The sequence below is a fragment of the Suricata suricatta genome, chromosome 14 (genome assembly GCF_006229205.1).
Source record: "Suricata suricatta isolate VVHF042 chromosome 14, meerkat_22Aug2017_6uvM2_HiC, whole genome shotgun sequence".
NCBI classification, from domain to species: domain Eukaryota; kingdom Metazoa; phylum Chordata; class Mammalia; order Carnivora; family Herpestidae; genus Suricata; species Suricata suricatta.
Window position 1 is genome coordinate 70,738,397 of NC_043713.1, and position 24,147 is coordinate 70,762,543.

General features: G+C 42.0%; 1 protein-coding gene across 1 annotated transcript in view; it reads left to right on the plus strand.

Moving 5' to 3' along the window:
• LOC115277814 (sodium/glucose cotransporter 1-like) overlaps positions 1-22,792 on the plus strand; it is a 58,772-nt gene extending 35,980 nt beyond the window's left edge. The window contains exons 12-15 of the mRNA XM_029922214.1: positions 14,591-14,759; positions 17,122-17,337; positions 19,628-19,727; positions 22,043-22,792. Of these exons, the coding sequence (XP_029778074.1) occupies positions 14,591-14,759; positions 17,122-17,337; positions 19,628-19,727; positions 22,043-22,497 (940 nt within the window). The 3' untranslated portion in view covers positions 22,498-22,792. The remainder of the gene's footprint in view (positions 1-14,590; positions 14,760-17,121; positions 17,338-19,627; positions 19,728-22,042) is intronic.
• Positions 22,793-24,147: the final 1,355 nt, after the last annotated feature.

The window sequence follows — 24,147 nt, forward strand, 5'->3', positions numbered from 1 at the left end:
ATTGCTGCTATGAACATTGGGGTACATGTGCTCCTATGCATCAGCATTTCTGTCTCTCTTGGGTAAATCCCCAGCAATGCTATTGCTGGGTCATAAGGGAGTTCTATGGATAGTTTTTTGAGGAACCTCCACACTGTTTTCCAGAGCGGCTGCACCAGTTTACATTGCCACCAATAGTGTATGAGGGTGCCCATCTCTCCACACCCTCTCCAACATCTGTAGTCTTTTGCTTTGTTCATTTTAGCCACTCTGACTGACGTGAGGTACTATCTCAGTGTGGTTTTGATTTGTGTTTCCCTGATGATGAGTGATGTTGAGCATCGTTTTATGTGTCTGTAGGCCATTTGGATGTCCTCTTTGGAGAAGTGTCTGTGTTGTTAGCTATAATCCCCATGCTCTACATTGCATCCTCAGAAATGGTTTTTCTTATAACCGGAAGCTTGTACTTTTTATTTTTTTATTGTTTTTTCTCCATAATATTTTATTGTCAAATTGTTTTCCATACAACACCCAGTGCTCTCCCCCTAAGTGCCCTCCACCATCACCACCACCTCTTTTCCCCCCTCCCCCTTCCCCCTCAACCCTCAGTTCATTCTCAGCATTCAATAGTCTCTCAAGTTCTGCATCCCCCTCTCTCCCCAACTCTCTCTCCCTCCTCCGTTCCCCCTGGTTCTCCATTAGGTCTCTCTTGTTTTCCTGCTAGACCTATGAGTGCAAACATATGGTTTCTGTCCTTCTCTGCCTGGCTTACTTCACTCAGCATGACACTTACTTCCTTTATCCATTTCTTCCATACCCTCTTCACCTCGGGCAGCCTCCAATCTGCTGTCTATTTCTAGGAGTTTGGTATTTTTAGATTCTACCTGTAAGTGAGATCATACAGTATTTGTCTCCCTCTGTCTGATTTATTTCACCTAGTCCTTAAGGTCCATGCATATTGTCACAAATGGCAGGATTTCTTTCCTTTTTTAGGTTGAATAATATTCCATTGTGTATCCATATCACATTTTCTTTATCCAAACATCTGTCAGTGGACACTTAGTTTCCATGGCTTAGCTACTGTAAATAAAGCTGCAGTGAACCTGAGGATACAGATATCCTTTCATAACAGTGATTTTGTTTCTTCCACATACATACCCACAAGTAGTATTGCTATATTATTTGGTAATTTAATTTTTAATTCTTGAGGAACCTCCATACTATTTTGCATAGTGGCTACATCGATTTGCATTCCAGCATACAGTATACAAGGGATCCCATTCCTCTGCATCCTCATCAATACTTAGTATTTGTTATCTCATGCCTTTTTGATAATGGTTATCCAGCAAGTAGGAGATGAGAGTTCACTGTGGTTTTGATTTGCATGTCCCTGATGATTAGTGATGTTGAGCACATTTTCATGTACCTAGGGGCCATTTGAAAACCTTCTTTGGGAAAAAAATCTATTCAGGTCTTTTGCCCAGTTTTTAAAAAATGTTTATTTGAGAGAGAGAGTGTAAATGGGGGAGAGGAGCAAAGGGGGAGAGAGAAAGACGGGGGGGGTTGAGGGAGGGAAGGAGGGAGAGAGAACCTTAACCAGGCTCCACACTCAGCATGGAGCCTAACACAGGCCTCAATCCCATGCCCCTAGGATCATCACCGGAGTCGAAATTGAGTTGGACACAACCAACTGAACCACCTAAGCACCCCTGCTCAGTTTTTAATTGGATTATTTGAAATATTTTCTATTTTGTTTTGCTATTGATTTCTATGAGTTCCTTACATATTTTGGATATTAATCCCTTACCAGATGTGAGGTTTGCAAATATTTTCTCCCATTCTGTGGTTGCCTTTTCATTTTGTTGTTTCTTTTACTGTGCAGAAGCTTTTTAGCATGACTTAGTCCTACTTGTTTATTTTTGCTTTTGTAGCTTGAGATTGTGGAGTCATACCCAAAAAACAATTGCCAAAACCCATGTCAAGGAGCGTGTTTCCTATGTTTTCTCCTAAGAGTTATAGTTTCAGGTCTCGTATTTAAGTCTTTAATCCATTTTGAGTTATTTTTTGTGAATGATATAAAATAGGGATCTAGTTTTATTCTTCTACATGTGAATACCCTATTCTCCTGGGACAATTTATTGAAAAGACAATCTTTTCTTCACATTCTTGGCTCCTTTGTCTGATAATAGTTGACCATATTTGTATGAGTTTATTTCTGGACTTCCAATTCTGCTCTATTGGTTTTTGCATCTCTTTTTATTCCAGTACCATATTATTTTGATTACTATAGCTTTGTAATATAGTTTGAAATCAAGAAGTGGGATTCCTCCAGATTTGTCCTTCTTTTTCAGGATTGCTTAGGCTATTCAGTGTCTTTTGTCATTCCAAACAAATTTTAGGATTACTTTTTCTAGTTCTAAAAAAATGCCATTGGAATCTTGATAAAGAGTGCATTGACTCTACAGATGGTTTGGGGTAGTATGGACATTTTAACAATATTAATTCATATAGACCATGAGCACAAGATATCTTTCAGTTTATGTGTCTTCTTCAATTTCTTTATCAACATCTTAAGAGTTTTCAGAGTAGAAGTCTTTCACCTCCTTGCTTAAATTTATTCCAAAATTTTATTGTTTTTGATGCTATTGTAAATGGGTATGTCTTCTTTATTTCTTTTTCAGGTAACTCATTGTAAGCATATAGAAACACTACTGATTTTGTACACTATGTTGATTTTTTAAATTTATTAAAAAATTTTTATTGTTTATTATCAAGTTGGTTTTCATATAAGACCCAGTGCTCTTCCCCACAAGTGCTCTCCTGCATGTCCATTACCCCCCTTCTCCTTTCCCTTCCCCTTCAGCCCTCAGTTTGTTTCAGTATTCAAGAGTCTCTCATGATTTGCCTCCCTCCCTCTCCTTAACTCTTTTCCCCCCATCTCCTCTCCATGGTCCTCTGTTAAGTTTCTCCTGTTAGACTTACAAATGAAAACATATGGTATCTGTCCTTCTCTGCCTGACTTATGTCACTTAGCATGACACCCTTGAGGTCCATCCACATAGCTATGAATGGCCAGATTTCATTCTTTCTCATTGCCATGTAGTATTCCATTGTATAGATAAACCACATCTTCTTGATCCATTTGTCACTTGATGGACATTTAGGCTCTTTCCATGATTTGGCTATTGTAGAAAGTGCCGCTATGAACATTGGGGTACATGTACTCCTATGCATCAGCACTCCTGCATCCCTTGGGTAGATCCCCAGCAGTGCTATTGCTGGGTCATAGGAGAGTTCTATTGACAATTTCTTGAGGAACCTCCACACTGTTTTCCAGAGTGGCTGCACCAGTTTACATCCCCACCAACAGTGTAGGAGGGTGCTTGTTTCTCCACATCCTCACCAGCATCTATAGTCTCTTGATTTGTTCATTTTAGCGACTCTGACCAGTGTGAGGTGGTATCTCAGTGTGGTTTTGATTTGTATTTCCCTGAAAATGAGTGACACTAAACATCGTTTCATGTGCCTGTTGGCCCATCTAGAGGTCCTCTTTGGAGAAGTGTCTCTTCATGTCTTCTGCCCATTGCTTCACTGGATTATTCGTTTTTTCGGGTGTGGAGATTGGTGAGTTCCTTATAGATATTGGATACTAGCACTTTATCTGATACGTCATTTGCAACTATCTTTCCCATTCCATTGGTTATCTATTAGTTTTCTTGATTGTTTCCTTTGCAGTGCTGACGATTTTTATCTTGATATGGTCCCAATAGTTCATTTTTGCTTCCATTTCCCTTGCCTTTGGAGATGTGTCAAGTAGCAATTTGCTGCGGTTTAGGTCAAGGAGGCTGTTTCCTCGGTTTTGATGGTTTCCTGTCTCCCATTCAGGTCCTTCATCCATTTTGAGTTTCTTATTGTGTATGGTGTAAGAATGTGGTCTAGTTTCATTCTTCTGCATGTTGCTGTCCAGTTCTACCAGCACCATCTGTTAAAAAGGCTGTTTTTTTTTCCCATTGAATACAGTTTCCTGCTTTGTCAAAGATTAATTGGTCATACATTGTGGGCCCAGTTCTGGGTTCTCTATTCTATTCCATTGATCTATGTGTCTGTTTTTGTGCCAATGCCATACTGTCTTGATGATGACAGCTTTGTAGTAGAGGCTAAAGTCTGGGATTATGATGCCTCCCATTTTGGTTTTCCTCTTCAATATGACTTTGGCTCTTTGGGCTCCTTTGTGTTCCATATGAATTTTAGGATAGTTTGTTCTAGCTTTGCCAAGAATGCTGGTGCAATTTTTATTGGGATTGTATTGAATGTGTAGATCGTTTTGGGTAATAATGACATTTTAACAATGTTTATTCTTCCAATCTATGAGCATGGAATGTTTCTCCATTTCTTTGTGTCTTCTTCAGTTTATCTCATAAGTTTTCTATAGTTTTCATCATACAGGTCTTTTTACATCTTTGGTTAGGTTTATTCTTAGGTATTTTATGGTTTTTCATGCAGTTGTGAATGGGATCAGTTTCTTGATTTCTCTTTCTGTTGCTTCATTTTTGGTGTGTAGGAATGCAACCGATTCCTGTACATTGATTTTGTCCGTGTGACTTTGCTGAGTGCATGGATCAGTTCTAGTAGGCTTCTGATGGAGTTGGTTGGGTTTCCCATGTAGAATATCATGTCCTCTGCAAAAAGTGAACCTTTGAATTCACCTTTGCCCATTCTTATGCCTTTTCTTTCCCTTTGTTGTCTGATTGCTGATGCTAGGACTTCCAGCGCTGTGTTAAACAACAGTGGTGAGAGTGAACATCTTTTTCATGTTCCTGGTCTCAGGGGGAAAGTTCTCACTTTTTCCCCATTGAGGATGATATTAGCTGTGGGCTTTTCATAAATGGATTTTATGATGTTTAAGTAAGTTCCTTCTATCCCAACTTTCTCGAGGGTTTTTATTAAGAAGCGATGTTGTATTTTGTCAAATGCTTTTTCTGCATCTATTGACAGGATCATATGGTTTTTATCTTTTCTTTTGTTAATGTGCTGTATCACATTGATGGATTTGCAAATATTGAACCAGCCCTATAATCCAGGAATGAATCCTACTTGATCATGGTGGATAATTATTTTTATATGCTATTGAATTTGATTTGCTAGTATCTTGTTGAGTATTTTTGCATTTGTATTCATTAAGGATATTGGCCTGTAGTTCTCTCTTTTTGTTGGGTCTCTGTTTGGTTTGGAAATCAAAATAATGCTGGCTTCATAGAATGAGTCCAGAAGTTTTCCTTCTATTTCAATTTTTGGAATAGCTTGAGAAGAATGGGGTTTAACTCTGCTTTAATTGTCTAGTAGAATTCCCCAGGAAAGCCATCTGGCCCAGGGCTCTTATTTGTTGGGAAAATTTTGATAACTGATTCAATTTCTTCACTGGTTATGGGTCTGTTCAGATTTTCTATCATCTCCCATTTGAATTTTGGTAGTGCATGAAATGGATTTTGTCATTTCTTCTAGGTTGTCCAGTTTGTTGGCATATAACTTTTTGTAGTATTCCCTGATGATCTCTTGTATTTCTGAGGGATTGGTTGTAATAGATCCATTTTCATTCATAATTTTATCTATTTGGGTGTTCTCTCTTTTCTTTCCGAGGAGCCTGGCTAGAGGTTTACCAATTTTGTTTATTTTTTCAAAATATGAACTCTTGGTTTCATTGATCTGTTCAACTGTTTGTGGGGTTTTTGTTTTTTTTTTGGATTCTATATTGTTTATTTCTGCCCTGATATTTATTATTTCTCTTCTTCTGCTGGGCTTGGGGTGTTCTTGCTGCTCTCCTTCTAATTTCCTTAGGTGCTCTGTTAGATTTTGAATTTGCTCTTTTTCTAGTTTTTTGAAATAGGCCTGGATTGAAATATACTTTCCTCTTACAACTGCCTTTGCTATGTTCCAGAGAGTTTGGATTGTTGTATTTTCATTTTCCTTTGTTTCCATATATTTTTAATTTCTTCTCTAATTGCCTGATTGACCCAATTTTTCTTTAGTAGAGTGGTTTTAACCTCCATGGTTTGGAGGTTTTCCAGACTTTTTCCTGTGATTGATTTCAAGTTTCATAGCATTCTGATCTGAAATTGTGCGTGGTATGATCTCAATTTGTTTATATTTTTGGAGGGCTGCTTTATGCCCCAATATGTATCTATCTTGGAGAACGTGCCATGCGCACTTGAGAAGAAAGTGAATTCCCTAGCCTCAGGTTGTAGAGTTCTAAACATATCTGTCAAATCCATCTGGTCCAATGTGTCGTTCAGGTCCGTTGTTTCTTTAGTGATTTTCTGTCTGGTTGATCTATCCATTGCTGTCAGTGGAGTATTAAAATCCCCTGCAATTAGCACATTCTTATCAATAAGATTGTTTCTGTTTGTGATTAATTGTTTTATGTATTTGGGTGTTCCTGAATTCGGCACATAGATATTTATAATTGTTAGCTCTTCCTGATGGAGAGACCCTGTAATTATTATATAATGTCCTTCTTCATCTTTTGTTACTGCCTTTACTTTAAAGTCCAGTTTGTCCAATATATGTATGGCTACTCTGGCATTTTTTTTTTTTTACTTCCAGTTACATGATAGATATTTCTCCACCCCCTTACTTTCAATCAGAAGGTGTCTTCAGGCCTAAAATGAGTCTCTTGTAGACAGCAAATAGATGGCTTTTGGTTTTTTACCCATTCTGCTACCCTGTGTCATTTGATTAGAGCATTTAGTCCGCTTACATTCAGTGTTATTATTGAAAAATATGGGTTTAGATTCATTGTGTTCTCTGTAGGGTTCATGCTTGTAGTGGTGTCTCTGGTACCTTGTATTCCTTGCAACATTTCCCTCATATAGTCCCTCTTAGGATTTCTTGTAGGGCTGGTTTTGTGGTGGTGAATTCTCTCAATTTTTGTTTATTTGGGAACACCTTTATCTCACCTTATATTTTGAATGACAGGCTTGCTGGGTAAAGGGTTCTTGGGTGCATACTTTTTCTGTTCATCACATTGAAGATTTCCGGCCTTTCCTTTCTGGCCTGCCAAGTTTCATTAGATAGGTCTGTAACCACTCTGATAGGTTTCCCTTTGTATATTAGGGTCCTTTAATCCCTAGCTGCTTTCAGAATTCTCTCTTTATCCTTATATCTTGCCAGTTTCGTTATGATATGTCATGCCAAAGGTCAATTCAAGTTACGTCTGAGGGGAGTTCTCTGTGCCTCTTGGATTTCAATGTCTGTTTCCTTCCCAAGATCGGGGAATTTCTCAGCTATAATTGATCAAGCACCCCTTCAGGACCTTTTTTTCTTCTTCTTCAGGAATTCCAATGATACGGATATTGTTCCATTTGATTGTAATTCAGGTCTCAAATTCTCCTTTCGTGCTCCTGGATCAATTTGCCTCTCTTTTTCTCTACTTCCTCTTTTTCTATAACTGTGTCTTCTAATTCACCTATTCTTCTCTCTGCCTCTTTAATTCGTGCAGTGGCCCCTCCATTTTATTATGCACCTCATTTATAGCATTTTCTAACTTGTTACAGCTATTTTGAAGGTCCCTAGTCTTTGTATCAATAGTTTCTCTCTGATTACTTCCATGCCTTTTTCAAGCCCAGCGATTAATTTTATGACAGTTGTTCTAAATTCTTGTTAAGTTATGTTGCTTATATCTGTTTTGAGCAGTTGTTTGGCTGTGACTTCTTCCTGGAATTTCTTTAGAGAAGAGATCTTCCACTTCATGATTTTGGCTACCTACTGTCTCTTGTCGGTTTTAAAAGCTCGTCATTCACTCTGCACCTGTTAGTATTGCTATATTAAAGGAGACTCATTGATTGTCCAGGGCTTGTCCATTCAGGAAATGCTATTTTAATGGCGTCTCTTGGTTTCTCTTATTGTGCCTTTGGTTATTTTATTTCCCTACTCAGTGATTATTGGGACTCTCCACCATGTGTACTTTGGCTTGTTTCTTGAGGTAGCCCTGGACAGACTGCCGCCAACTTCTTCTGACCCTCTTCAATATGGAGGAGCTTCGCCAGATTACCAGGTGCCTGTGGATTGCTGAGCTACACAAAGATACATTAGAAAGGCTACACTTTGCACACAGGCCTGCACCTTTGGAGACTGGTGTCAGCTCCAGAGTCCATGATCCCCACCACAGCCCAGGGGCAGTGTATAGACACCAGGGTCCTGTGGGGTCTCCAAGTGGCTCTTAGAGACCCCCCACTTCCTCAGGGGAGGGTGGACATTCTACCATCATTTGCTCTCCCAGTCATTCCATGTATCACTCTGTTTTGATTCCTTTTTATTTTCCCTGCTTTCCCCCCTTAATCAGAGCCTCCAGCTGGATAACTGTGTGCCTTAAGGCTGAAGGAGCATTCTGCTTTTGTAGGCAGAGAGTGATCCCAGGGTAGAAAGCAAGAGGGGGTTAGAAAGCACTGGGAGGGATGAGTCCAGGGCCCAAGGAGGGAAGGGGTGGGACTGGTAGGGCACAGCTCCTCCCTGCCCTATCCACGCAGACCTGTGGCAGAGGGACGGGGTCACTCACAACTCCCAGGTCCGGAGTTCTGCTGCACCAAGACTGGGGGAGAAGAGCCGGCCTGACGCTTTCCCAGGTAAGCGGGTGTGGGCCACACTGGCGCTGGAGGAATAATAGGCACCAATACCTAACATGCCCTCAATGGTCGCCCTCTTCCTACCAGTTCCTGTAGGTTGATTTTGTATCCTGAGAACTCATTAAAAATAGACATCTTTAAAATAAGATTGAGAAGAGCTTAAAGAGAACATGGTAAAATACATAACATGCCAATATGAACATAAACGCAGAAATTTTAAGAAAAATATTTGCAGGTCCAGTAACATAGAAAAAGAAAAATAGACCATGACCATCTGGGGTTTATTCCGGGAAGAAAAGAATAGTTTTTTTTTTTTTTAAGTAAAAAATCAATCAATGTTACTTGACCACATTAACTGAAAACAGGAGAAAATCATACAGTCATCACAATAGATGAAAATCATTTAGAATGTTTAGTGCCTATTTGTTTATTGTTTGATCTTAGAAAATTAGGGAATTTAAAGGCACTTCTTTACTCTGGCTTTTAAAACATATATGCATATTTTAATATATGTATATTTTAAAACCTATAGTATGTATCATACTTAATGTTTATATCTGAAAAATCCCCTGTGATTGGGAACTAGACATAAATGTCCACTATAACCACTTTTATTCAAAGTTATGCTGGAGTGCTCTCCTGCACAAAAAGGTAAGAAAAGGAAGTAAATGGCATGGGGATAGAAATAAAATCATCATAAAAGACTTTATAGATAAACTGCTGAATTTTAAAAGTGAATTTAACAAGACTGGCATAAAATCAAAATTAAGATTTAATCATATTTTACACATTATCATTTATAATGTTATTAAGCCATATTAAATGCCTAGGAATAAATATCACAAAAGTGAGAAAATTGCTGAAAATTACAAAGCATTGTTGAGAGAAATTAATGAGACCAAAGTGTATAAAGGTATATACCATATCCAGGAATTAGAAGATTCAATATTGACACTATATTCTTCCCATATTATTCTACATATTCGAAGCAATCCTTGTCAAAACTGCAGTAGCTTTATTTGTGTGTGTAAAAATTGACAAACCAGTTCTAAATTAGAGAGACATTCAAAGAGCAAAGAAAGCCAAGACAAGGAGGAGGATTAGGAGGAGGATGGGGATAGGACGCGAAGGAGGCCAATCACACACATTTGCATCAACTGTACCTTTCTTAAATGGATTAAACAAATTTTTGCATCATCTAGAATTGTGGTCACATCTCAGAATGCAAACTCCAGGGACCCCTGGGTAGCTCAGTTAGTTAAGCATCTGACTTGCGGTTTGTGAGTTTGAGCCCTGAGTCAGGCTCTGTGCTGACAACTCAGCTTTGGAGCCTGAAGCTTGCTTTGAATTCTGGGTCTCCCTCTCTCTCTGCCCCTCCCCTGCTCATTCACTTGCTCATTCTCTCTCTCTCTCTCTCTCTCTCTCTCTAAACTAAAACATTAAAACAAAAGAAGAATGCAGACTCCCAACATCTGATTTATAACCTTTGACTCATGTTCTATAATCTCCATCCATACCCTTCAGTATTTGTGCCGTCATCTGTGCACTTTTTGGCATGCTTTTGAGAGAAGCCATCTTGCCAGACTGTATGACCTCTGGTAATCAGTCTTGTCAAGCTAAATCATCCAAGTAGTGTATTTCAGTCCTGATCTTGGTGAAGGTTATTTGCCTAGCATGGTTTTTGCATCCGTTGGTATACTGGTGAACAGGATGTTCAGAAGCATCTTCACTGTGATGGCTCTGAGCACCTCCCATAATTTCATTATCCTTTCAGCATCTGTAGGATCTGTAGCAATAATCCATCTTGATATTGGTAATTTGTGATGGGGGATTATCTTTCTTTTGATCAAACTTACCTAAGGGATTTTCAATTTTAATAATCTTTCCAATAAAGGAGTTGACTCCTTTATTTTTTTCCTGGTTCCCCCACCTACCCATCAATTTCTGTTTTCTTTTCCCTTTCTTTCTTTTTTTTTAAAATTTACTCTGAATTTACGCTGCTCTTTTTTTTTCTAGCTTCTTAAAGTAGAAATTCAGATCATTGCCTTAAAACCTTTTTTATTTTCTATGATTACCATTTAAAGATATAAATTAGCTGTAAGGCCTGCTTAGCTGCATCCCACAAGTTTTGATAGGTTGTGTTTTCATTTTCATTCTGTTCAAAATATTTTCTAATTTCCTTGTGATTTTTTCCTATGTTCATAGATTATTTAGAAGTGTGCTGTTGAATGTCCAAGTAGTTGGAACTTTCCTATTTTATTGTTATTGATACCTAAGTTATTCTACTGTGATCCAAGAATATACTCTATGTGACATTTTATCTTTTAAAATGTGTTGACATTTCTGTATTCTTAATTTTTGTCTAGTTTTTATATATTGTATATACAGTTTTTATATACGATATGTATGTATTACACACACACACACACACACACACAAGAAACACTTGATATATTCCATAAGGAGAGACGGGTATTAAAATCTTTAGTTATGATTGTGTAGTTGTCTATTTCTCCCTCAGTACAATTCTTTGACTATTTTTGCTTCATATATATTAAAGTACTGGTATAAGGTACTTACACATTTATGTTTATTATGGTTTCCTGAGGAATTAATGCTTTCATCATTATGCAATGTCCCCTTTTGTCTCTAATAATACTCCTTGTCTTGAGGCTTATTTGTTATTAATATAGCCCACACTGGCTTTCTTGTGCTTAGTATTTGTAATGTCTTTTACTTTTAACCTTTAAATACATTTAAAGTGAGTGCCTTGTAAAGCATGTATAGTTGAATCTTGATTTTTTTAATCTAATCTGACAATCTCTGCCTTTTAATTTGAGAGTTAAGTCCATCTGCATTTAACATCATCATTAATATGATTAGAAGTAGTTTTTAATATTCCATTTTAATTTCTTTTGGTTGCTCTAGGCATTATTAACCTATCTTAGTCTATTTAGAGTTAATAATCTATCATTTTATGTAAAATGTAAGCACCCTACAACAGTATATGCCATTTCCCCCTTCCATCTTGTACATTATGCTTGTCATATATTTTACATCTTTGTGTATTATAAACCACATAATATAGTGATAACAATAACTTTTTTTACTGTAAGCAGTAAAATTACCTTTAAACTAAAATAAGAAAATATATATATGTAGCATTTTATATTTACCCATATATTTTACCTTTTTGGTGCTCATCATTACAACCTTAGGTTTAAGTTTCCATCTGTGTCATTTCCCTTCACCCTGAAGAATTTTGTTCAGCATGTCTTATAATGCAGGTCTGTTGGTGATAGATTCTCTCAGCTTTTGGTTATTGGAAAATGTTTTTATTTTGTCTTTGTTTTTGAAAGATATTTTTGCTGGGCATAGAATTCTGAATTGACAGCACTTTGCCCACCACTTTAAAGATGCTCTTTCATTCTTTTCTGTCCTCTTATTTCTGATAAGAAGTCACCCATAACTCATAGTGCTGCTTTCTATTTATGTCTTTTCCCCTATGGCTTTCAAGATTTTTCTCTTCATTTTTGGTTTTCAGCAGTTTTGTTATGATGTGCTTAAGGGTATGTGTGCATGTGTTTATTATATTTATCATGACTTGGTTTTGCTGAGCATATGAATCTGTAAATAAATGGTTTTCACCAAAGTGGGGAAATTTTTTTATAATAGTTTATTGTCAAATTGGTTTCCGTATAACACCCAGTGCTTCTCCCCACAAGTGCCCCCCACCATGACCATCACCCCCTCCCTCCCTCCCCTTTCAGTCCATGGTTCATCTTCAGTATTCAGTAGTCTCCCTTGATCTGTGTCCCTCATTCTTCCAAAGTGGGGAAATTTTTGATCATTGTCTATTTTTCTGCTTCATCTCTCCTCTTTGTGACTTTATTTACACATATATTAGCCCTTTTTATATTGTCTCACAGATCACTGAGGTGTGTTTAAATTTTTAAAAAATTTCCCTGTGTTCTTCAGTTTAGATTTCTATCAGCCCACCTCTGGGTTTATTGGCCCTTTCGTATACCATTTACAATTTGTTAAGGTCAGCCAGTGAATTTTTCATGTCATATATTGAACTGGAATTTCAGTTCTAAAATTTTAATTTTGGTTCCTTTTTAGAGTTTTTATAGTTTCCAGTTTTCTGTCATGATTTCCCATCTATTCACTCATAACCATTATTTCATTTAAGTCCTTTTATGTAGCTATAAGAGCTGCTTTGAAGTCTTTGCTGATTTTAATATCTGAGCCATCTGGGGTCTATTTCTATCAGGTGGTTTTTTTCTTGACTAAGGATCACATTTTCTTATTTCTTCCCATGCCTAGTAAATTTTATTGCATACCGACTGTTTTGAATAAATACATTATTGTAGACACTCTGATCATGGTCTTCTAAAGTGTATTGGTTCAAGCATGTGGGTAAATTACTAGCTGATCACCTTAAACTTGCAGAGGTCTGCTTTTATACTTTATTAGGGTGAGTCTGTTTCAGTTTCACTCAGTCTTATTGCAAATTCTTAGTCTTGGGACTTAGTCTCTACTTCTAAGGCATGGCCCTTTAGGAATTTCAGTGAAAAGCCTAAAGTGGTTAGGCCCTCTAACTCAATGAGATTCTAACTCCAAATTTCTATCTCTCCCACTGCAGGCAGCCACTGAAGCCTGCTCAACTTCTACCTTCCAGAAGTTTCTTGTTGATAGACTATTTGGACATTCTTCCCCACATGTATAGTTTGAGGATCAGCCAAGGGTATAAGGCAAGTTTATACACAGATTGGACCCTCTTGTCCAATGGCTCACTCCTTTCTAAAATTTCCCTGTAACAATTTCTACCTCTCTGAATCCCCATCCTCTATCTTCTTACTCCTCAACCTAGTAATAGTGAGGCTCTCTGCTAATTTCCAGCCACCCACACTATGCAGACTAGGAAGAGCCTTCAGAAGAAAAGCTGGGTAATGTAGACAGCTTACAGTATGGTTGTGTTCTTTCAAGGATTAAATCCTCTCCCATTTCTGCCTGCTTTTTCGCTCCCTAAGTGTTGTAGTTTAATATTTGGCCCACAACTTATCATTGTTATCTGTGGGATGGTTAGTCTCATGCAAACTGTCACATCATTACTTGGGTGGGAATTCACATCCTTGTGCCATCTTTGGTTATCAAGGAATTAGTCCTTAATATCTTATAGTCATTCACTCTAAATTATAATTTTTAAGCCCTTGTTGATACAGAACTAAGATTTATTCATCTTTGGAATTCATCTTAAGATTTGATCTAGTGTAATTTTATATGTGAATACATATTTTAAAGTCATTTATTTAGAAAAAATATGGGGGTCCCTGGGTGGCTCAGTCTGTTAAGCATCCGAGTTCAGCTCAGGTCATGAACTCGAGCTTGGTGAGTTCGAGCCCTTTGTCAGGCTCTGTGCTCACAGCTCAGAGCCTGGAGCCTGCTTTAGATTCTGTGTCTCCCTCTCTCTCTCTGTCTCTCTCTCTCTCTCTCAAAAATAAGTAAACATATAAAAAAAATTTAAAGAAAAATAATGAACATTTAGAGCCTCTACTCAGTTTCATAAAATTTTTAGCAAAATTTGAATAAGTTTCTGAACTTGTTAGAAATTTTCAAAATTATGTGCTGAACTAAACTGTCTGAGATTTCTTAAAGTGTGTTATCAAGAAATTGATATTTTCTATGTATTATAATGTTAAGCATGACTGACCAAACACACCCTCCAAATGTGGTGAAAAATCTATCCATGATCTAGTAACAGGCAAATGGAACAGTTTTATTTATTCAGAAGTTAAAGTAGTTTTATCTGCAGCCTTATGGTTCTATTGGTGTTTAGGTGTGTGGCTGTCTCCTCTATTCTACATTTATGAATGGGCATCTGAATTTAATCTAAGGAATAATTGAGCCAATAGTTTATGGTTTATAGATATTTTACTGGCGGGGGGAATAAAGCTCATCAAATTGCCATTGACTACTGGTTTAATTTACAGGTTTTTTGTTATAATATTACTTGCTGTCACCATTCTCTGCATCCCTATTATGGAAACAGAATACAGTGAACGACTATTTGAATACACACATGCAGTTATGAGTTACCTGACCCCACCCATTGCTGCCATCTTCCTGCTTGCTGTATTTTGCAAGAGAGTCACTGAAAAGGTGGGTACATGTTGGCATGGCCATCTCGTGACACAGTGTGAGGGCTTGCCTTCACATCAGAGTTGTCTTTGCAAGAGCTGCCCCAGGAGGGTCTCTTGTGCTTCAAGAGTTCACACCATTGCATCATTGCTTTCCAAGAGATTATTTCCTCCTGAGCTCCCTCACGGAATCAGGGAAAAGGTGAGCTCTGATTTGTTTTCTTCCCTTTACAATGTAATCCAGTTTCAGCCATGCCATAGATGATGCAGTGTGCATGCTCCTCCCTCACACATATCTAGGTGCAGGAAAATATAATTCTGTTGCCTCTGTACATAGATGTGTCATACTCAAAGATTTCAGGGTCACAAGGGGATGTACAGTGAGCTCCTTTCACATTTTCTGCAGTGAAGATCATATCTTCCATTCACATTTAAAACTAAATAAAGATTCCAATTAATGATTTAATCATTTTATCAATAAGATTTTGAAAGCATAGTTTGATAGAATATTTTATTTGTTATTTGAATCATATCTTGTTTCCCCTAGCAGCACTGAGTAACTGGGCCTTGCATAAGTTCCTGAGCACAGTGTCTGAGGTGCTGTGTGATCTGGCTTTTGCCTACCTCTTGGCCCTTGCCCTTTCCAGCCCCTGGGCCCCAGCTATTCCAGCTGATTTGCAGTGCTGATTACCTAACTGCCTTGTGCCTTCTCTGGCCTCCCTTCACTTGCATAGACTATTTGCTTTGCCAGGAATATCTTTTCACTCTTCTACATGGCTGGTGGTTTCTATAGGCCCATCTCAGGTGTCCAGTCCTCTAGACCAACTGCTAGTGCTCTCTGCTCTGCTCAGCTCACCAAGACTTGATTTAGCACCAAGAATGTGGGGGCAGGGTGGCTGGGCTCTGCAGATGCCAGAGCTGCTGCTCTCTGCTCTGCTGGTAAGGGCATGGGCAAGAGGGTCAGGCTGTCATGAGAATTTGCCTCCCAATGATGACACCAGCTTGAGGTATTGGGGCCTACTGCCAAGGAAAACTGGGGATCTGCTTAGGGGTTCCCCTGCTACCACTGGTTCCAGGTTACAAGTATATTGCAGGTACCCCCTTTGACCTAGAGAGTTTCTCTAGGCCTTCTCCTCCACTCTGATTCAAATGGCATGCTCATCTGGCTTCTGCTGCCCATCTGTTTCTAGATCTTCCCATTCTGCACGTCTCCTTCAATAAATCGTTCCTGTAGGTCGTCCACCTGGCTTTTGGTTTCAGGCCTTTCTCCAAAATGTTTGCCCATGTACCATATCTTCTGTCTCCTCTGACATCCCTCTCCATCTAAGTCAAGCTCCAGATATAGCCCCAGAACCAAGATGAAGTCCTTACTCTTAAAGTGTGGACAGTCTGTCTGGAGGAGACAAATTATACCCAATAAAGAGATAAAGATTTCTGATAGTGATGCAGTATTGTTTGGAAGATAAAAAAGGATAATGGAGGATGGCAAGGCAGGCACCAGAGGTAAGGGGGATACAAGGACTTTTGCCAAGGTGGTAGGAGAAGACTTCTAAGAACATGACCTTGAATCTGAACCCTGAAGGATGAACCAGAAATACTAAGATCTAGGGAGAGACCCAAGCAGAGAGAAGGACAAGTACAAAAGCCTGAGCCAAGAGGAAAATGGGCAGGTTCAATATGCAGGAGGAAGTTTGCATGCAGTGGCTGAAGTGGAATGACCAAGGGCACAGTGGAGGGGCAGGGTTGAGATTTTACTCTGATGGCGGGCCATGAGAAGCCACTGTAGGGTTTGAGCAGAGGAATGGCATTCTGTAACATATGCTTTGAAGAACTCACTCTTCTGTGAGGACAGTGTGCAGGCAGGGGCCAGGTAGGGAAGCCACCTATGGGAGAGAAGATGGCAGTTGAGGATTAGTGAGGTAGCCATAGGGTGATGGGATTCCAGATACACTCCGGAGGCAGAGCTAACAACATTTGCTGATGGGTTGGTGACAGGACAGGATGGAAAGGAGTGGAGCAGGGATGACTCCTAGGGTTTTAACCTGAGCAACCAGGGAGATGGAGGTGTCACCCACAGCCTTTTGGACACATGATGTTTGAGATGCCGATTCATGATCTCATTTTAAAGTGTTTCCAGTGTTTCTCAAGTTCTTTGATTGACCTAAGAGGAAGTGCAGGTGTCTCAAGTCTTGGTTCAGCCCAAGAGGCATGGCCTCTTCACTGGTGCTTACATTCTCCTTCCTTCTACAAGGTATTTAAAGCCTTTGTTATGACTACAATGACGACTTTAACTTCAGAACTCAACTGGTGGGGAGGTGAGGCTGATGGTCTCTCTCACCACTATCTCCTTCCAGATGACTCCCTTGGGGCTCTTCCTTTGCCAGGGTGCCTTCTGGGGGCTGACTGGAGGACTTCTGATTGGCTTCTCTCGAATGTTGTTCGAGTCTGCCTATGGACCCTGGAGCTGCGGGGCAAACAGCAAGTGCCCCCTGATCATCTGTGGTGTGCACTACCTCTACTTTGCTGTAATCCTCTTCATAGTCAGCCTTTTCACCATCCTGGGGATCTCCTTATTCCCGGACCCAATTCCAGATAAACATGTAAGTGTTTTTGTGAGGGTGTTCTGGAGAGTCCCAGTGAGCAGTAACTAGGCTCTGCTGGTTTCTGGAGAGAATGACTGAATTCCTTCATTCTTTTTGAAAAGAGGGAAGGCTGGGGGCTGGGCTTGGGAGATGGGTCAGTAATAGGCAAAAAACAGAGAAAGGGCCCTGCTTTAAAAAATGAAACTAAACTAAAAGGCCAATTATCCACTAACAATCCACCAATTAGGTATTCACTTAGAATGAGAAGTTTGGCTTTTAAGATGCAAATTTTCCTTAGAAGTGTTAAGGTCACTAACCTCAGTGTGAATTAATGTAATCAGAGCAGTTCCAGCTACCACCCACCCTTAGGGAATTAAGCCATTAGGAAATGGGAGGGAACTGGAATACTGGCAGCCTTCTGTAGCCAGCTCAGGGTTGGGTGCCTCTCAGCCTTCTCCCGCACTGCCGTTCCCATCCCCCAAGAAGTAGGTATCAGTCACCCCGATTGGGATAAAAGAAGTCTGGGCTCAGAGAAATTAAATCACTTGCCCAGGGTACCACAACTAGGTAAGTGGTAGAGCTGGGCCCCAACCTGGCTCCACTACATCACCTCCATCAGCATAGCCAGTAGACTTCACAGGACAGGAACTTGGCCAAGTCAGAAAGTCCTACTGCGTCTGAAGTTTAGGGAGGAGACCAGAAGGAAGATGAGTCCATGAGGTCTACATGCCTGTTTTGCAGCTTTTCCTGGGTTCTGGGTCAACCCAGACTGCATCAGGGTCTCCCCTTCAACCTTGGGCTTTCCGTCTGGCCATGCTTCCTGCTCTGTAGTTTCCAAATGATTCACTCCTCTTGTGCACAGAGCCCAGTTGGAAGAGGGCTAGAGCACATGGGGAGGACAGCCAGGATTGTCTGGCGTGTGCACACCTGCTGCATCAGTGACAGCAGGGAGACTTCCCTTCTCCCAGCACCTTAAGAATCTGGTGGTGGGTAGAGAACTTGATTTCCTGTTGCTCAGGGTCTTAATTGTTTAGATTGTGTTGTTTGCTGTTCTCTTCCTCTCAACTTTTTGGTTGTGCCCACTTCTCAAGCAGCCAAGTATTTGTTGAGTGTTTACCAGCTGCCACCCAGTGTGCCAGGTGCTCTGGAGAACACAAAGCAGCTGCCAACAGGGGAGAGAGAGGTGAACAGGAAAATTGGAGCTTATGGATCAGTGTCAGTGGGCCAGGCCCTCTGCTCACCACCTACCAGAGGAGGCAGGACAACAGGGACAGCACATGAACCCAGGCTCTTTCAGTGCACCCAGCAACCTCTTCCACAGGGGTTGATAGTGTTGTTGGGAAGGCAAATATAGACATATGGCATCATCAGGAAGCAATTAGAGGCTAAACCCAGTCTCTGTCATTAATACAACAGAATTTTAGTTCCAACATTTTAGTCTGAGAGGTGGGGCTCAGGCAGGTCTTCGAGTGGGCTGGCTGAGGAGGGGCCAGCCCAGCCTGTTCATACCCCTGCCATATGTTGGGCATGGAGGAGGTGCTGGGATTCAAATATAATGAGTCTGGCATAATAGATAAAAATCTATGCCAAAATAGACTTGGTGGAAATATTTGTTTAGTTGACCCTTAAAAAGAAAAAGCAACAAAAATTGGATGGATTTTGTTACTTTCCAAAGTTTCCATGTGTGTTTTCAGGACAAGAACAAAGTCACAGAGCAGATGGAAAGGGATACTTCCTTCTGCATCAGCAAATGCCTTACTGAGTCTGAGTAACTAAGCTAAGGGGTGGGGGGGGGAGGTCAGGTAAACCAGGTAAAGCCTCTTCTGGGCTGGGGGAGTGCTTGACTCTGACAGCCATGAGGGGCTCCTGGAAGGAAAGCAGCTCTCGGGTCTGCCCTGTCCACTCATCCAGTCAGAGGCCCTCCTCCTCCACCAGACGCAACAGACCAGGGTGATAGGCAGCTGCTCCCATCTGAAGAGCATAGGTTCCTGGACTCAGAACTGCAAGGAGCCTTGAGCATTTTGCCTCCTACCCCTTACTATACAGCTGAAGGACACTGAGCCCCAGGTAGATTGTATCATCCTGTGCCAAAGCCACGCGAGCACACAATACCAGAGCCAGAACTGAAATCCAAGGTCCCCAAGTGCTATGCTTTCCCTATCCCACGTTCCTTCTGTCTCTTGTTGGAGTTGAACAACTAGGTCTCATCTCAGTCCATGGAGATCCTGGTGCCCAGCTGCTGGCTGTGACCAGGTGCGGTCTGGGTGACAGGACCCTGGATGGTGGCATGCTTCCACTCTCTCCCCAGCTCCACCAGCTCTGTTGGAGTTTACGAGACAGTCAAGAGGAAAGGGTAGATTTGGATGCAGAAATACAAGGGAGGAGACCAGCACCCCAAGCACAGCCAGGTGAGAAGGAAGATCCAAACCATGCAGGGGGTCCTGGTTGAGAGTGTTTGGGGTGGGTGTGGCCTATGCTGCCACCTCAGCACCTCTGCCCCCATGGTCTTTCCTCCCAGAAATGCTCTTCCAGGCAGAGGCCCCCTCTGGGTGTCTGTAAGGTTGAGATGCCTCTAAACATCTATGTGGAGACTTCTGGGCTTGGGAGAGTTAGCAGACACAGTGAGCCCTTGGAGGGGTGGGACATGGGGGGGGGGCAGGGGAGACAAAGGGTCTGGCTTGGGCAGAAGCAAGAGGCACTCCAGGAAATGAGGAAGGGAGGCAAACATTGATGGGTGAAGAAAGGTGAAGACTTAGGACTGGCTATTGGATTTAGCCACACAGAGGATGCCCTGCCTTAACAAGAGAAACCTGGGGGAGAAGAGGGAGTGAGGGCTCTGGGAAAAGAGGTCTGAGGACAGTTAGATTTCAGTCCTAGCAAGCAGAAGCAGAATGTTCCGGGGGAATGGGGTCACGGGGGGACTCCAGAAGGCCCAGGGGAAGGTTTTCAGCAGATGGGCCAGAGGAGGAGTGTTGGGGCCACGGGGGAGGGTGACCTGAGCCTCTTGTAGCCCTGACGCAAACAGGGATAAAGGCCTAATGAGATTAGTCCTGAGTCTCAGGCAGAGAGTGCCCAGGGAGGCCGTGAGTTTAGGGGGGGGAGGCAGCGATCTGCCCCCCACCCCCACCCCACCCCTGATAAGGAAGTTCATAGCCCAAAGAGGCCCCAGGCTCCCTCTTGTCATCTGCAGAAGAGGCCCCGGGGGCAGGTGCAGAGCAGAGGAGTGGCCTATCCTGAGCAAGGTTGCCCACACACTTGGAGGATACTGGACTTCCTGGGAGTTTCTCTCCTCTTGGTGGGGGAAAACGGGCTTGTTAGGTGCCTGGTGCTTGTCCTTGGTGCACCTCCCAGTTCCTTGTTTTCCTCCCTCCACAGTCGTGGGTGGATGATGATGATGATGATGATGATGATGATGATGATGGTAATGACAGTGGCTAATATTTGCTGCCCACTTGGGATGTGCCAGGTGGTGTGATAGGTGTGTGTAATAGGTATAATTATTATTCCCACTTAGAGATGGGGAAACTGAGGCACTGAACAGTTAAGTAACTTGCCCAGGTTCACAGATAATCAGGCATAAGTGGCACTACAACACAAACACAGGTAAGTTTGACTCTAAAATGTGTGTTCTTGGCCACTGGCCATCCCACTACCCATCATATAGCCATTGGGCTGTCATCAAAATGATCAGTTGCCTTTTACAGTAGCCTCTTTGGGCCTACCAGGTGCATGACAATATGATAACATGGGTGTTGAGAATGTGCTGCTCAGGACTTCTCAGCCCTGGCAGCAGAGTTCTGTGTCCCTGGTTTGGGGGTCCCCCACATGGAGCCATCCTCCCTGTGTAACAGGGGTTCCTCTGTCCCCAGCGGATGGGTTCTGTCATCCATAGTACTACCTCAGCCGTGGGACACAGCTGACATGTATGCTGCCCAACAGAATGAGACAGAGAACAATGCACAAGGAATACTGTTGGGTGCCCACCGGAACTGAGATATGCTCCTCTGGTCATCAAGGAGGGAGCTGTTTCCAGGCAGCCGCTGGACCCACGATGGTGTGCCGGAGCTAGCCGTGGTGCTGACCAGTGCCTGAACAGGCTGGGAACAATTTAAGTCCCAGAAAGGCATTCTTACTAATTTGAATGGAAACTTTCCTATAAATCCTAGACTTCCCTCCTTTGCCTCCTGAAAACCATAAGTTATTTCCCTTTCAAATGTCCAGAGTGCTTTATCTTGGGCCAGGCCTTGAGACTGATACCTACCTGAGAAAGACATTCTCTGTGAGCTTGCCAAGGAGAACAGTGTCCAGAAATCAAGGGATTTCTTCTATCCTCTAGAGAGTAGTGACTGGGGAGGCAGATTCAGAGGAGCAGTCACTTGCCCTTGCCCTAAACCTATTGAGCTCTCTTTGGCTATGTGGCTAAGATAGAGAAGGATAGGCACTCCAGGATCTGGGCCCTGTTGAAGGCTCTGCCAGTGGAAGGCAAGCATGGCTCAAGTCAGTTCCCACCCCACCCCCACTGCACTCCCTGAATCCCTTATCCCACTCTTCCATGTCTCTGAGGATGGTGGTAGACGTTCCATAGCAGGGGCTGAGGACAGATCATATTGGAGAGACTCTTTGGGTCTTTCTGTAGGACTGACCACTGACATGTGACACCATAGAAAATCTTCCTTATGTCCTGGCCTGTTCTCCTGACCTTTGCCTGTTCCCTCTGTTCCAGATATACTTGAGGAGACCCGGGGCTGCTTCTGGAAAGCCTGGAATGCATTCTGTGGACTGGAGCCACAGCTGGGCCCCAAACTGGCCCCCAAAGAATTAGCCAAGGAGAGGATGGAGCATGGTACCATATCGACAGGGATAGAGCACATATTGGCAGGGACAAAATGCCATGACATGTCTGAAGGGACAAAGTGCTGTGAAATGTCTGAAGGGACAGAGCACAGTGCCACATTGGAAGAGACAGAGTGCTGTGATACATCTATAGGGACAGAGAGTGGTGACATGTTGAAAGGGTCAGAGCATAGAAACATGTGGGAAGGGAGAAAGCACAGTGACGTGTGGGAAGGGACAAAATATGGTGACATGTCAGATATCCCCTTTAGGAGAGAAATCACCAATGTCAGCGGGTTTCTCTTGATATTGACCATAGTTCTGTTGCACATCTACTACAACTAAGGCAGCTGGGGCCCAGGGGTACCTGGTAAGAGCAGGCAAACCACAGCCTCTTCTAGAGTCCTTCATTATCCAGTAGAGAAAGTGTTTCCTACTGGGAGAGACCCATGGGTATGGAACCAAGGATTACACTAATGTAAACACTCCCTCAGTGTCACAAATCGAGTACCACCAGCTGCAGGGCATGCATGCTGAGGGGACAGGGTGAAGTCCATTTGCGACTCCAGAAACTATGCAAATGAGAACATCTGTTCCTTTACAAAATGAGTCATTTTCTCCAAATGGCTCTACTGCATAAACACTGACTTTCACTTTAAATTTAATTTTGGCTTTTTATTTCTAGATATATTTGGGATTTTTGCTTGTGTTTACTTCACTGTAACCATTTCCTTCCTTTGCCCACCTCCATTTGCTTTGTTCTCTCCTCCTTTTTAAAGTTGTACCCTGAAGGCAAAGATGCCATGTAATGTAAGCCTCACCCATGTGGAATTCCCACCTACAGATGCTGTGCCCACTGCCAATGACCTCATAGACCAGCTGGACCCAAGGTTGCCCATGGGTAGGACTTTGGCTCCTGTCTGGACCAGTGGTGGAGCTTAGGCAGTCTCTGCTCAGTGGAACAGGCCTCTCAAAAACTCAGCATTGTCTGGCTAAAGGCAAACCGCACCCCTGAAGGGCAGGTGGAGAGGAAAACTTCCTCCTTGCTGAGCTCTTCCCAGTCAGTCCCAGTCTACCTACAATTGGCATGCTATTAGGCATGGGGCCCAGGAGTAAATTCCCTTAGCTGTCAAGGATAGGCCACTCTCAGGCTGTGTTTCTGCAGGGACTCCCTAAGCTGCTCCTTCCTCTTCCTTCTTCTCAAAAATAAATTACATGTGTCTTTAGATAAAGTTACAGGTGTCTTAAAGTGATTTGGCAGCACACCAGCATCACAAAAATCACATTCTGAAGGCACATTCACATGCAGTCTCTCCTCCCCAATTCATCCCTTCAGCTGACATTTTTGAGTGCCTACTATGTGCCAGCTGCTACAAGGAAACAGTTGTAAATAGAGCATAGGAAGCAGATAGTGAAACACTAGCCATGATAACCAGCATTTAATATGGCCAGCAATTTTCTTGCCAGGGGTAAGTGCATTATCACATTCAGAACCATGCTTTGTGGAAGGACTAGAATTAACCACATTTCACAGGGGAGAAGACAGGCTCAGCAAGGGAACTGAGTAGATTGGGAGTGGGCATACACTGGAACAGCCCAAGGATACACACTGATACCAAGGACACCAAGGATACACACTGGCACCCCATGAGTTGTGTATATAGCAAGGAGGCCTACCTGCCTGAGTCAAGGAAGTTCTCCCCTGACCAAAGAAGGAAGTCAGTAAGCTGGACAACAGAAGGGACAACATGTGGAAAGGCATGACACAAGAATGTAAAGTATGGTTAAGGATGCCAAGACATGGTTTATGCATAGGAGAACAATGGGAGACAGGGAGGGCAAGGTGAGCATGGGACTAACTTGCTTATATATTTTGGGATCATAAGTTCTTTGGAGTTTCAGTGGGGAAGTGACAGGATGAGATTTTCTGGCTGTTGCTGGAAAGATGAAAGGGAAGCAGGAACACCCACTAGGAGACTGTTTAAGCAATCCAGG